This window comes from Xylocopa sonorina, chromosome 12 (assembly GCF_050948175.1).
Source record: "Xylocopa sonorina isolate GNS202 chromosome 12, iyXylSono1_principal, whole genome shotgun sequence".
In the NCBI taxonomy this organism is placed as follows: domain Eukaryota; kingdom Metazoa; phylum Arthropoda; class Insecta; order Hymenoptera; family Apidae; genus Xylocopa; species Xylocopa sonorina.
Window position 1 is genome coordinate 11,128,306 of NC_135204.1, and position 14,047 is coordinate 11,142,352.

Genomic DNA, 14,047 nt, shown 5'->3' on the forward strand with positions numbered 1-14,047 from the left:
CGTCTTCGTCGACGTCGTTAACGTCGCGCTACGTCGCTGCTGCGTCGCGCGGCGACGTTGGTCACGCACGCGCGTTACCGTTCGCCTTTGAGCCACCGCGCCGTCATCGGAGCCTCTGCGTTACCGCGCCGCTGCCGCTTCCACCTCTGCCCTACTCCTTCACCGCTACCACCGCCGCCACCCCAGCCCATTACCTTACCGTCATCGGCACCACCACCGCCTCTGATAACCAACGAACAACCACCACCGTCACCGTGCGCCAGACCCTTTCTTTCTCACCACCCGCCCCGTTGCGCGACGTTCCTACCACCACGTGATTTTTCAAAATCTACTCCAGGCGACGCGAGCGCCTTCCTTCGTCTCCGTATCCCCCCACCCCACCATCCACCCACCCGCCTACTCCTCCTCCTCCTTTTTTCCCACTACCACTACACGCTTTCGTTCATATCGACTCGTAACGATATTCGGTTACCCTATCAATGGAATCCACATTCTTCCCATACAAGCATCTCGTTCGTGAAACGAGTCTGTCTTTCCCTTTGTTATCATTCTATTTTCGCTCGAAAATGAAACACAAAGTGTGTGTTCGATGATGTAAATGCACCATTATAGAACTAAATGTTCGATGATGATATTAAATTCTTCCAATTTCCTTTACACGGTGTATAATACATGCATATATACGTATGCACCCCTATGGAAACAAAAATCTTTAAACGAAATAAATTACGAGTACACATGCGTAGCTTACTTATGCGGTACACAGTGTACATGTAATAACTGGTAAACGACAGTAGATGGAGCAGCCGATTGCATCGCGTGAATCAGTTAGCTTGACGTTTCGAGCGAACGTATCTAACGATCAAAGGTTCGAAAGGATAGGAATAAGAAAGAGAAGAGAATCGTATTTTTAAATTACATACACTTCCCGTCAAGATGAACAGACTTTTTGGTCGACCCAAACCTAAGGAACCACCGCCGAGTCTCACCGATTGTATCGCTGGGGTAACGATCCTTTTTCCACGCTCAATTATCATCAAAGTTAGGTTAATTGTTATTCTCCGTATAGATAGTGTAGATGTAACGAAATGTTCTTAAAAGGTCGACAGCAGGGCGGACTCTGCGGAAAAGAAGATATTAAAATTAGACGCGGAATTGAAAAAGTACAAAGATCAAATGGTTAAAATGAGAGAAGGACCTGCAAAGAATGCGGTAAAGGCTAAAGCGTTGCGCGTTTTGAAGCAGCGTAAAATGTACGAAGCACAGGTGGATAATTTACGTCAACAGGCATTTAACATGGAACAAGCGAATTATGCGACTCAAACTCTGAAAGATACTCAAGCCACTGTAGTTGCCATGAAAGATGGGGTTAAACAAATGCAAAAGGAATTCAAAAACATAAATATAGATCAAATCGAGGTATTCGCCAATTTTTCAAACTATCGTTATTGCTGCTTCTACACTGTTTCTACAACAGCGGTCTTTTAACGAGCTTTTAACGAGTTTTTTTAGGATATTCAAGACGATCTGTCGGATATGCTGGAACAAGCCGACGAAGTACAAGAAGCATTGGGTCGCAGCTACGGTGTGCCAGATATAGACGAGGATGAATTAGCCGCCGAGCTGGAAGCCCTAGGGGACGATTTAGCTATCGACGAGGACACCAGTTACTTGGACGATGCTATTAAAGCACCTAGCGCTCCTGATAAGGAACCTGGAGCGAATTCTGTCAGGAATAAGGTTTGTAGTCTCATTGAATTGTCGACAGTGCTGTTTACGATAATGCCTGAATCTGTTGGAAACATCGTTTCTTCATTTCTAGGACGGTGTTCTGGTAGACGAGTTTGGTTTGCCGCAAATACCAGCTAGTTAAAACGATACGTATATACGATATCTAATATAATGTACATTGATCGATACAAATTAACCTAACGTTTATATGGCCAACGAAGTGATTACGCAGCCTTCGAGAATCGACGACTTTTAAAAGCTTCTTTCCTTTTGTACGTCATATGGTACATAAAAATTATGTTCTAAACGTTAGAAATTTCCAAATGTCAAGATGTCAAACTAAAATCTGCGCAAATTACGCAAAATACGTTTAATGAACCGTGCAATTTCATTGTTATACTTTTTAGGGAGATGTTGTTATTATTTTCAATTGAATTACAGTTGTGCATTTTTGCTTCGTTCGTGTATAGTTCGAATAAAAATAAATAAAATTGGCTGGCTTCAAAGTTTAAACGATCTGTAACCGAGGAATATTCGTTTGCTTCTGATTTTGCAGCTCGGCGTACCGCATAATTACATTTGAGATAACTTCTTTACTATCGACGAAATGCGTCTCTTCGAAGCCACGTACTTGCGTATAATGATACACATGTGCCTACGGTATACACACACATACCTGTTACACATTTTGATTGTAGAAACTTATTTAATAAGACCTAATATTATGTAAGTTCCCATATATTGGTATATTAGTATCATGTATCGCCATTACCTTTCGTTTGTACAGTCTGGCGAACTGTTTCACTACGTTGTTAAATAGCAATGACATTGACGAAGAATTTAAAAGACACAACAGCGAGGTTGAATGCCCAGCCGGTGGTACGGAACACAAGCCTACTTTCATAGCTTGATTGCTCCACGCCGTGAATGTAACTTTCTTCCGAAACCTACCAATTGAAATGCAATTGATAATGCTCGCAATTACACAACCATTGTTATAATTCATCGCACGTCTACCTTTCAATGTTTCGTTTTAAATCATTTATAGAACAGTTCCCTCTAACAATGTGCGCGCCGCTTAAAATCGTAGAATCCGGTTTCAACGGATCTACTTTAATCGATTGATTGTTTCGTGACCACGCATTAGTAAATATTTCATCTAGTAGCCTTAAAAAAATATGTAGATAACCAATGTGTTTCCATATTTTGCGCTATCCAAATTTAGATCTTACTACCCGTACTTTCTTCCCTGTGTACTGTACATTATTGGGGCAGTTAATGCCAATGGACTAACGCTGTTAAATACATAATGTAATTTCGGATACGCTACAAGATTTCCTGCTATTTCGTTCATATCCATATTCAAACTACCAGGAAATCTAGATCCGCTGTACAGGAACAAATTCTTATTATTCACCCAGCGTTAATAAGTTTGTATACGTTAAAGTATCTCAAGGAAAAGGTAATAGTACAATTACCTAGTTAAATGGAGGAGCATATTCGCAACGATACTATTCATATCCTGAAATGGTTTGCATCTAATATTGTACTTTATCTGATCCGCGTTACCTTTTTTCTTCAGTTGCGTATCGCACATGTCCAAAAGTGATTCATTTTCAATGGGAAATACGCACGTCGCGTAATCTATAAGCTCCCTAGTTGCCAATAGCGCATTATATGGAGCGGTAACAACATCCTGCATAACAGTTGGATAGACGCAAGATACTAATCTGTAATAATAGTGACAGTTAATTACTATTATCTCAAGGTACGCGCATTTCTATCTAACATCGATACCTATCTATCGTAGGATAATTATCGGCTAATAATTTTAAAACAGCTGTTCCTAATCCTGAACCGGTACCACCGCCGAGAGAATGTACAATCAGAAAACCGTGTAGTTTAGAGCATTTTTCTACTGTACGTCTTATGGTGTCCTCCAATTTTTCACAGTATTCCACACCGTGGTTGTAATAACCTACAGCCCTACAAATTTCTCTCCTAGCATTCTTTCTCGCACTCTTGTGGCAAACTAAATTAACAAAACGTCATATTACCAATTATTCCCAGATCCTGGGTGATTGGTTACGATACATTCCCGATCAAACAAATCACGCACAGGCCCCTTCATTAATCCTCCTATAACGCTATCTTCCATGTCTATCAATACAGCCTGCGTACAGTGAGAAATTAATAATGTAAATTTAACTCGACTATACGTATATACATGATTTTACTCGTATCTTCTGTATAATCGAGTCGCTTAACTTTACAACCAATAAACTACGATAACAAACCCTGGCTTTAACTTTTGCTTCCTTTAAATCAATCATATCTTTAAAGCATAAATTCTGCGAATTATCGGGCACAAAGAGAAAGCTGTCGAACGAATCGGATAAATCGCTTATATTTTCAATGTGTTTTCGTTGAGTTCTGAGCAAATTCATCCCAGTATTCGTTGTTTGTATACCATACTCGTGTAATGCCAAAGGCCAAAATGTTGAACCGATTTGATTTCCACATTGTCCGACTGTAATCAATCAGGATTAGTGACGCGCGTACGTACGTTTTACTCTACCGTTTCCAAAATCCATCATTTGTGAAAACGTATCGATACGTGGCAAAATTAACCTACACGTAATATCGGTCACAATTTATACCATATACCTTGTACCGTGATGAACTGACTCATTGAGGATGCGTTAACAAGCAAAAAAAAACGTCCAGAGAAACGGAGAATACACGTACGCAAATATAATATTTCTGAATCTTCTCAAACACAAACATTTCTTTGTAGACGTATATGCAGAGTGATTCATTACACGTGTGACAAATTTTTACAGCTAGTACTACATCTCAAAAGCAATGAAAAGATTCATATAAACCAAGGTCCGATTTGCAAAAGTGGCAGAGAAAATTGGGAGTTTTTTTTTTTCAAAGAAACAGCAGTTTCACTCATATTATTGATTGCATCTTCCAAACCATATAGGTTCTACAAGAAAATGACAAACAATATATTAAAAGGAACAATAAATTTTCTATTATAATGGTCCCTATTTTACTCTGAAACTCGAAAACAGCTGGAATAATAAAAGTTTAAACTTATCTCAGGTGGCAAAATTTGTAAATTACCAAAACTTTTATCTCCCATTTAACGAATTATTTTTAGACGTTTTCACAAAAACTTCTTTATTCGCTGTGGTTTCTAATGATATAAATCAGTTTTTTATTCCGCCGCAAGGAGGCAAAGAAATTCGTTGTGAAACGGTGAAAACTGCAGGTGAGCCGTATATGCGTTCATAGCACTCAAAGGGTTCGCTTCATTTTTAACCCTAAACGCGACTTTCGCGGATGCTGCAGCTCTGCAGTGCCCGTATGTATTAAATAATGTAGTACACATTAGATAAAGAAACTACTTAATTTTCATTGACTGGAAAGAGTAAGATAAATTATTCTTCGGCTTTAGAGGTATGAAAGCTATAAGAAAGAGTGAGACGGATGATACCTACCCTACCCTGGAACATCTGGCGCCATCTATGTGAAAAGTGCTCAAACTGCTCGCACATAATTATCGACAGCTATGTAAACTAGTGAAGAACTACTAGCGCCATCTCTTAGAGAAACGTTGAAACTAGTTGGGGCATTAGTTTCGCTACTATCCGCGGAGATGGCGCTAGTAGTTCTTTACTAGTTTACTTAGCTGTCGATAATTGTGTACGAGCAGTTTGAGCACTTTTCACAGAGATGGCGCCAGGGGTTCTAGAGTAGGACCCGTATAATCTATCTCACTCTTTCTTATAACTTTCTTCTATATCATTCTCTCTCTCTCTCTCTCTCTCTCTCTCTCTCTCTCTCTCTCTCTCTCTTGCTTCTGAAACGGGATATTTAATTTATCTGACTCTTTCTATTCAATGAAAATTAGGGAATTTCTTTATTTAATCAAGAATACTCTAAAATTCCATAATTAGGATGTGAGAGAAAGAGAGAGAGAGAGACAGAGAACAGCAGAGAAAAGGAAAGAGAATGTGTAACATACTGGGTGATTCACTATTGGCATGAGAAATTTTTACAGCTGACACTACACCTGTAAAGCAACTAGAGCGAAACAGTACGAAGCTGGAACTAGGGAGTCCATAATTCGACAGAAAAAGATGGTTTTGACCAGAAATATTACGCTTAAGAAACAATAATCTCGGTGTTGGGCCGAGGTGCAGAGAGTATTGGGTGTCTTTAATGAGAGTAATGGCTCACATACGGACACTGTGGAGTTATAGCACACTCTATTTCCATTTAGTAAAATTGTCGCACGAGTAGTGAATTACCTTGTAAACCTAGACGATACTTGGGCGCGGGCTATTCAAGCTAACTGTACTATTTTACCATATTTTACTGCATAAACAGACCATACGATAAACATACGGTATAACTTCGAGATTTGTTCGTATAGATTTTTTAATTTCTCTCTCTCTCTCTCTCTCTCTCTCTCCCTCTCTCTCTCTCTCTCTCTCCCTCTCCCTCTCTTTCAAACGATGAACCACTAAATTCATTGTACATGTTTGCAATCGTTTCTAAAATTGGTGAATTAAGTTGATAGCGACGATTAATTTTCCCAAGACTATATAACAAATAAAATGGCCAACGGAATAATACAGCCATTGACCGTAATTACATTTTTGCTTACCTGTAATTATTTTTATACAGAATCTGCAGTAACTACGGAATCAGGTAAGCAATGCTAACCTATAATTTGTATGTTTGTAAATTTTGCAGTTTTAATTTGTTTCATCTTTATTCCTCATCCGTTTTCTAGTACACTTTTTAAACCCAGACGATACCTTTAAGAATGACAAACCTGGATTGCAGATCTTTTGCCACAGTGCCAAGACAAAATATATAATACACACTTGGAAGAGTTTAGCAGTAATAAACAATACTTTGAAATTTATTTGCACCTAACTTATAGATATCTTCCTAGCCCGATCTTACGTAAATACATATTCCATTACATTATAGATGCATTTAAACACAAGTATAGATCATTACGATCTGTACGATGGTAAAAGTCCTCAAGAGGTAATAGAAAAACACGAGGACAATCAACGATCTTGGCGATTCAATTTACTTGGTACAAGAAAAAGTCACAAATTTAAAATTAATCCATTCGAAGATTCATGCGTTGGTATACACGTATATCCCTCCATTTTGCACAAATATACGATCAGCTTAAAGGAAACACGTGAGTGCGCCAAGAGAGAAACAGAATGTTTTATGCTCGACTCGTCATATCTAAAAGCACACTTTGCACTCTTATACAAATAGGTATCGACGTCTCTCAATTAACGTTAATGATATTGGGCGTTGTGATATATTGGAGCGCTGGTAAACTGAGTGGGAATCCGCTATTTTATTATTTGTGCGGTATAACGCTTGCCATCACTACCTCGACTATAATTTTAGTATATTTTGCTAGCAAATTCTTACTACGGGTAAATGATCTTTGTATGTGTTTTGTATCATCATATGTTTCGTAACATCCATTTTTCACATACTAATAGATATGTATAATTCAAGGGTAAAATAATGTACTTAATGATCGCTATTGGTTGGACAATGAGCTTTTACCTCTTGGAGATAATATGGGAAAACACCCAACTGATCATGCTACAATACAGAGAATGGGTCGTGTGGTACTTTTTACTAGTATCCTTTGTTGGTTTTCTAATTTGTTATTGGTTTGGCCCAGTTAAAAATGCTAGAACGATCAAACTTATCGAATGGTTTTTGCAGGTCTGTACATAATAACCGTAATGTTAGATAAAATTAACAACTTGTCCAAATTGTAAGGTTCGTGAAAATATTGTTTTATTATTTTCATTTAATACTCTTTTCTCGTTTACCCAGATGGTAGGACTGAGCGCCATGTATTGTAGCAGTTACTTTCGGGAAGTGTCATTTTTGTGTTGCATCCTAAATGTTCTTCTTTATAATTTTCCTGTTGTAATATTACGAAAGGGACGAAATTACTGGTAAGTCCAATTTCTTATATTTTACTACGATTCATTGGCATTTTAGACATTGTAATTCTTTTCTTTAAATGCTCGTTACAAATGTTCGTAAGTCATAAGGTAATAACATTTGCTTTGTTGTCAAATAAATTTCCTCCAATAATTAGAGACTACATTTTTACGTTTTGTCCAGTTATTGTTCTCATTTACGAAACCATTATATAAAACTGAAATGCCTGTTAAATTTGTTTCTTTTTCCTTTTTCTTTTTTCTTACTTTTTTTACAACCTTCATTCATTTGCTTAATGTTACCTTTATTAGTATAGATATGTTATTAGTATATATATATATATATATATATATGTTTACGTATGTACATCTGTTGTGTATGCTAAATAAATATAAATAAATATATAAAAGATGCAATTGTGCAATTGAAATGTGACAGTGTTAATAATAGCGTTCAGAATATAAAAAGTGCTTCTATTACATATGTATGTGTACACCTCGATCGAAATCAGGAAGAACATGTTTCCGGAGAGAAGAACATTATTAACGGAAGACCAATATCGTGAAGAAGGTGTTAGAGAAACCAAAAAAGCATTGAACGAGTTGAAAGAATATTGCACTAGCCCGGAGTGTAATCCATGGAAAACAATTTTAAGACTGAAAGATCCGATAAGGTTAATATTGCGCGACAGTTAATGTGTACAATTTGGAAAACGCCCGATTAAATTTGACTTCTTTCGAGATAATCGATCACGGTCACTGACAGGGATGGGTCGTACAAATTTAACCGGGCGTAAACGTAGACGTATGTACTTACATATACGTATACGTGTATCCTCGAGTATAACGTTGTTAAATGCGAGCGGTATATTTTTAGATTCGCCAGATTTATGGAAGGTGAATCGAATTTGTCCGACGACGAATTACACGAACACGACATCGAGATTACAAGAATTATAGAGGAGTGTGAATATACGGACGATGAGGATTATTTTTAATGAAACGTGTTTAAAAGTGATTTGTATGTATATATCTAAAAATAAAAAAAAGGATATTTTGGTACGTGTGGTTGTGAAGAAATGTGAGAAAGGAATGCGGATCTAGCCTTCTAGGTATACAATTGTTGAAGTGCCATTTGAATTCCATTTATTCCAACATCTTGCCATATACCCTTTTATATATTATAATTGTACGGCGTACAATGTAATGTAAAATCGTTCTTTTACTGTTACTGTCTGATTTCATTATTATCGTCGTTGTACGATTGTGTGATCTGCAAATTAAATTTTGTCGATAACACTTTATCGTGGCACAACAAAATAAGGATGCAGCAGTGATTACGACGATACGAGTTACTTTCTTCGATATACACGACACCTAGCTGTATTCATGAACACATTGTCATCGAGCAACAAACAACGGCGACAGGTGGTCTTCAATCGGAAGCACCTTGCAAAAAATTGGACCCGCATGCACGCGGTTTCGAGGTTTTCGCACGATTAATTATACATATAGGATTACAAATTACTACGAATAGTTACAATGTTAAGTTATATACATGTATATATATATTTTTTTCTTTTCGTATCGTTTAACCTTTACCATCCGTATATTGCCGTTTTTCCACAAGCTATAGAATGCATCGAATAAAAGTTGTAGACATTTTGTGCAAAAACGATACAAAAACGCAACGCTCTATATCGAAAAGTAAATTGTGTTTGTGGCAGCAAGTAGCCGAAGGAAGCCACGTGATCGGCAGGTGGGATTGGTAGCGGTCCAAAGGGCAGCAGCGGGATCAATAAGAAAAAGACTGGTTTTCCGTGATACATGGCGCACCTGCTCCTCGAGAAGATACAAGGAGAACGGATCCTCCAATCTTATCCATGATTTTCCGTCGAAAATCTTTGGTTTGGTCGGTCGAATTTAAGCCTAGACACATATAAGTAGGATATAATGTTTTTTTCAGCGAAAATTTGATTCACGAATGAGATAAATAACAAGCAACTAAACGTGTACGGTTAGTTAGAATATTCAGGTGAGTGATAACCAGGTTGAGTGGTGTTCGAAGGAATGCTACATAGTCTGGAAGATGCGAACAGAGCTCTTTCGAAGGGGTTACTATGATCCCAGCGCGTGCCATCTGCCAGCTAAATAGTTGTTCGAATACCGGTTCCTCTGTAGTCCCGCTGGTAAACGTAATCGCAACAAATGGAGAGCAACCGTTTCAATTTGTTCGTACTAGCATTTCGAGAATTAAAATGAGCACAAAAGCGAAAGGTGGTAAGAGAGAGAGAGAGAGAGAGAGAGAGAGAGAGAGAGAGAATAGAGGTCAGAGGTCTTCGATCCCACCAGAGATTTATAGCCAAGAATCTCTCTCACGACTCTGACCTTCCTCGTTACCTACCATCCAATCATTTGCTTTTCTCCGATTCATTCAAAGTGAGCTCGCCATTTTTGACTTTGGAAGCTGAGAAAGGTGCGAAAGGTAGATCAACCATCGCAAAGCATCGCAACGGATGAGAGAGAAAGTATGATCTGTAACAGAGAAGTGACTCTGTCAACGAACTGTTGTCTGGAAGAACTTGGAGTGACTTTACCTACTGATCGCGTCGCCAAGATCAGTGATACTTGGAGAGCAATTTGCAGCGTCTGCAGTTTAAGCGAATATTTCCTAATGGCCAGGATGCGTTTTACGAATGAAAGAAACGCGAAGGGCCAAGTAATTGAAATGTTTGGCGAACGAAACGGTAGAAGGAAGAGTAAGGAAAAGAAAGTCGATAAGATGCGTTCGTCGATAAGCGTTATGGGTGGTGGCGTTGAGAATCCCTGTCTAGCGTAGTATGGCGGGGGAATAATAGCAATCGACGAGCCAATGAAGGGAGGAAATGCGCAGCGCAGATGCGCGGTAGAATTCGAGCCGCCGTACCGGGCTGGCCAGAGCCAGCGTGGACGTTTAGCGCGTTGCACCCTTTTACTTTTTCGACTCGCTCGAATTCCTTCTCGGTCATTCCTGATCTCTCTTCTGGCACGCTTGCGAGCCATCATTCGCTAATTTCTGCCCGACTCCTCCGAGTTATTCTCCCTGGAATTCTGCTCGCGACCTGCAACTTGCAACGCAGCCGAGCGCGCGAGACATGTGCAGTGACATTAACATCGAACTTTGAACGGTTAATCGATCGTCAGCACGGAACAGGGTAGATCGAACCGCGTCTCAGCCGCGGATACAGCCTCCTATGTTTCGTTCAGAAGTTTCGTTCGGCGATGCAACAATGTTTATGGTAATCGAAGATGGTATCTTCTTTCCTCTCTTCCCTTACGTCCAACGCTATTTAATCGCGGCTAATTCCTTCTTTCTTTTCTGAAAGCGGTCTGCCAGCATCGACGAAGATGTAAAAATCCCCCGAGGTAAATCGCGAGTGTTCACAGTGTGTTCCAGTGTTCGGTGAATTGAACATTTCCAAAGATACAATTCACGCGTTCGGCGGAAGTTGCCAACATCGAACCCAGGATCCGAGCAGAAAGGTCAGTGAGCGTTTCACCGTCTTTCATTTATTGATCGTTACCGCAACCTACCGTTTATACCTACCTACCTACCTACCTACCTACCTATCTATCGTTATGAACTTACCATTTTAACGTACCATTTACTTTGTAACGTAACGATCGTATCGTACATGCACGTATAGCGGAACGGCGAAGGTGCACGTTACAATACCGCGAGGGCCTTTTCCGAAACTGGTTGCCCTCAACGGCGGTTGCTCCTCGTGGCTCAATGGCAGATCAACGGCAAACTGTTAACCAACCTTCATTCATCTTTATCGCGTTGCATAAGAATTTCTTCGTTTCTATAGCGAAGGGGTTCTAAACCCCAACTTAACTGTTCGTTCATTGCCGTTTACCAATCATAGTTAACAAACGTTAGTACGTTAGAACGAAGATAGGAGTAACATTTCCAATTGTTCTTTCAGTCGTTCCGCTCTGCGTGTTCCCGCGCGCGCTCGAAACAGTCATTTTTAAATAATCCAAATGTTCCTAGAGAAATCCGAACGTTCGCGGCCACTATAATATAATATTTAACAGTGATTCGCTACCGAACGAGACAACTGTTGCCATAGCAACATTTCCGTGCAGCTGTATGTAAGACTAACGATCGCAACAGCGATTCTCTGTTTAACAGATTTTTCAAACGCTTGTATCTTCTTCTGGTTATCATAGTTGCGTATGAGATAACGCCAAGTATACGAAGAATGCATTCGTAGGGATACACGTTCGAACGAAAAAGGACGCGTAGTCGGCGAAACTTGTGTAGCCGGTGAGCTGTGTCTGTATATACACACATATATGTATGTACGTACACGCGGCGAACGGAAAGAGGACGAAGAGCCGGTCTTCTTCGATGGAACACCTGCTCCACAGGTATGCGCGATCCTTTCCACTCGGTTTCGTGGTTGTGCCCCTCTGCCCGGATTTCTTCCACGCGTTTCCCAACTTTGTTATCGGTTTTTACATCGAAATGGCTATAATTATTAGAAAATTATAAATGTAATTTTAATTCCGATTCGATATTGTCTAAATGTGGTAAATGTACCCGTGCAAATGTGTGATCGCACATCTCCATCATTCCAGTATAAGTCATACAACTTTTCCATTGTCACGCATTAAAAGTCTATGATAGCGTTACGAATGCAAGCAGGTATCGAATGCGCATAGTAACGCATAGAGTAACAGAAATACTCTGTACAAATACTTCCGTACTACCCGTATAGGCGCGTGCGACAGTGCAATCAACCACGACGCGGCCCTATAATCAGTGCGTAGAAACTTGACAGTGAGACTAGTGGAATATAGGTCAAGGGGGTCCTCCCCCCTTTGTTTTCTTCTCGGACGTGCGCGTTGCATACAGACGATTTAAAATTACAGACGATTTTTACGGGGCAATGGGTAAATTTCTCAACAGCTTGAAAACTTGTCGCTGCGTGAAGCAGCTCAGCTGTATAACGCGCGGTACATCGTGTCTACACGCTCGACTTGTTTGCAACTCGATACACCCGTATTTAATATCACCCTTAAGCTCCTTCGCTCGGAATGAGACGTTATCCATCGTGTATATATTTACCCTATGCATCTGTTATATATTAGAAAAATTCCGATTTAAAAAGTTACGTGCAACCGTTGATACATATCACTTTGGATTTCATCGGAGATTACTGGAAACGCGAGAAAGGAGACCGAGAGTGAGAGCGCTACGCGCGAAAGGAAATCTTTCATTTTACCGTACGTAGAGGTGATTATTGTACGTTGCATGTTGCGTCTACGACATTGGCTATCGATCGAATGGAATGCTATGGGAGAAGCACGGAAGGAAGGAAACGTGGGATGTGTGATGAGAATGACTATTACTAAAGTTTGTCGAATTGGAACGGAAACGAATAGAGACGGTAGCCCTCTCCTCCGTTATTCTTCGCTTCTTACGAAATTACTTGACTGTTCACCGCGGCGAGGGTGATTCTGGAGCGTGAATCATCCGTTGGCCACCCTGCGAAAACTCTGAAGCTTCCTTCTCCTGGAATGCTGCTCGAGGGGTGATAAAGGATGAGTCAGTACGACGGGCTAGAGATCGCATCGATTGAAATTGTCTGGGCAAAGAGAAAAGGCGAACGACACTGCTGGTCTGGCGGAAGGTTTCGTTTTCGTTCGAGCCGTTCGAGCCGTTCGAGGAGAAAAAGAATCGCGGTCCTCCGAGCTCCGGTCGACCTCGTTCTATCGATTTACCGGGGAAAGCCGAGCAGAAGCGACGCGAGGAAGCATTCAACGGGCAGCTGCGTTTCCTCGTTGCAGCGTTACCAAACCATCTGCGCGTAAAACGATCTCGGTCCGTTTATCCTTTCCTTCTTCGGATACACAACTAAAACCATATTCGGAGTAACATGATATCTTTCACTCTATCTTTCACTAGAAATAACCTCTGCACGCAGTTATTCCTTCACGTACAATGCTCCCCTGCTTTATCCAATCCCGATAAACGCTTCCCGTTTTTCCTTCTATTTCCGACCATTTCAGACTGTTCAAATGGCACGCGGTGAACGGATTTCTAGTTGTCACATTCGAGGGATGACACGCAGGAAATCAAGTTACTTTCCTGATTTTCCAACTCTCGATCTCAGCCTACCGTCGTTCCTCTGTTAAAACATTTCCGAGCAACGACGCGCTAGCCGTTCCATTGGCAGCCCGCCAACTACTCGTCCCTATCGTATCGACGCCTTCTCTCTGTCGGTGTTGACCGACAAACAAAAGGGACCACC

At 40.3% G+C, this 14,047-nt stretch overlaps 3 protein-coding genes and 1 long non-coding RNA gene across 4 annotated transcripts in view; 2 read left to right on the plus strand and 2 right to left on the minus strand.

Moving 5' to 3' along the window:
- Window positions 1–275, minus strand: part of LOC143429733 (uncharacterized) — a 34,242-nt gene extending 33,967 nt beyond the window's left edge. Inside the window, exon 1 of the long non-coding RNA XR_013102563.1 lies at window positions 266–275. This is a non-coding gene — a long non-coding RNA (uncharacterized LOC143429733). The remainder of the gene's footprint in view (window positions 1–265) is intronic.
- A 582-nt stretch (window positions 276–857) lies between these two features.
- On the plus strand, window positions 858–2,007 carry Vps60 (vacuolar protein sorting 60). The gene is made up of 4 exons (XM_076905475.1): window positions 858–1,005; window positions 1,102–1,419; window positions 1,513–1,740; window positions 1,823–2,007. The coding sequence occupies exons 1-4, from the start codon at window positions 937–939 to the stop codon at window positions 1,871–1,873; spliced, it is 666 nt and encodes a 221-aa protein (XP_076761590.1). The 5' UTR covers window positions 858–936; the 3' UTR covers window positions 1,874–2,007.
- A 210-nt stretch (window positions 2,008–2,217) lies between these two features.
- Window positions 2,218–4,477, minus strand: LOC143429729 (tubulin epsilon chain). The gene is made up of 9 exons (XM_076905474.1): window positions 4,399–4,477; window positions 4,029–4,261; window positions 3,789–3,904; window positions 3,529–3,717; window positions 3,210–3,461; window positions 2,973–3,119; window positions 2,749–2,898; window positions 2,504–2,678; window positions 2,218–2,386 (listed from the first exon to the last, which is right to left on the minus strand). Exons 1-9 carry the CDS (start codon window positions 4,421–4,423, stop codon window positions 2,240–2,242), a joined length of 1,434 nt encoding a protein of 477 aa, XP_076761589.1. The 5' UTR covers window positions 4,424–4,477; the 3' UTR covers window positions 2,218–2,239.
- A 1,796-nt stretch (window positions 4,478–6,273) lies between these two features.
- Nemp (Nuclear envelope integral membrane protein) lies at window positions 6,274–8,789 on the plus strand. Its single transcript, XM_076905650.1, has 8 exons — window positions 6,274–6,456; window positions 6,542–6,651; window positions 6,745–6,967; window positions 7,051–7,217; window positions 7,303–7,518; window positions 7,633–7,757; window positions 8,258–8,419; window positions 8,623–8,789. Exons 1-8 carry the CDS (start codon window positions 6,363–6,365, stop codon window positions 8,741–8,743), a joined length of 1,218 nt encoding a protein of 405 aa, XP_076761765.1. The 5' UTR covers window positions 6,274–6,362; the 3' UTR covers window positions 8,744–8,789.
- The last annotated feature ends 5,258 nt before the right edge of the window (window positions 8,790–14,047 follow it).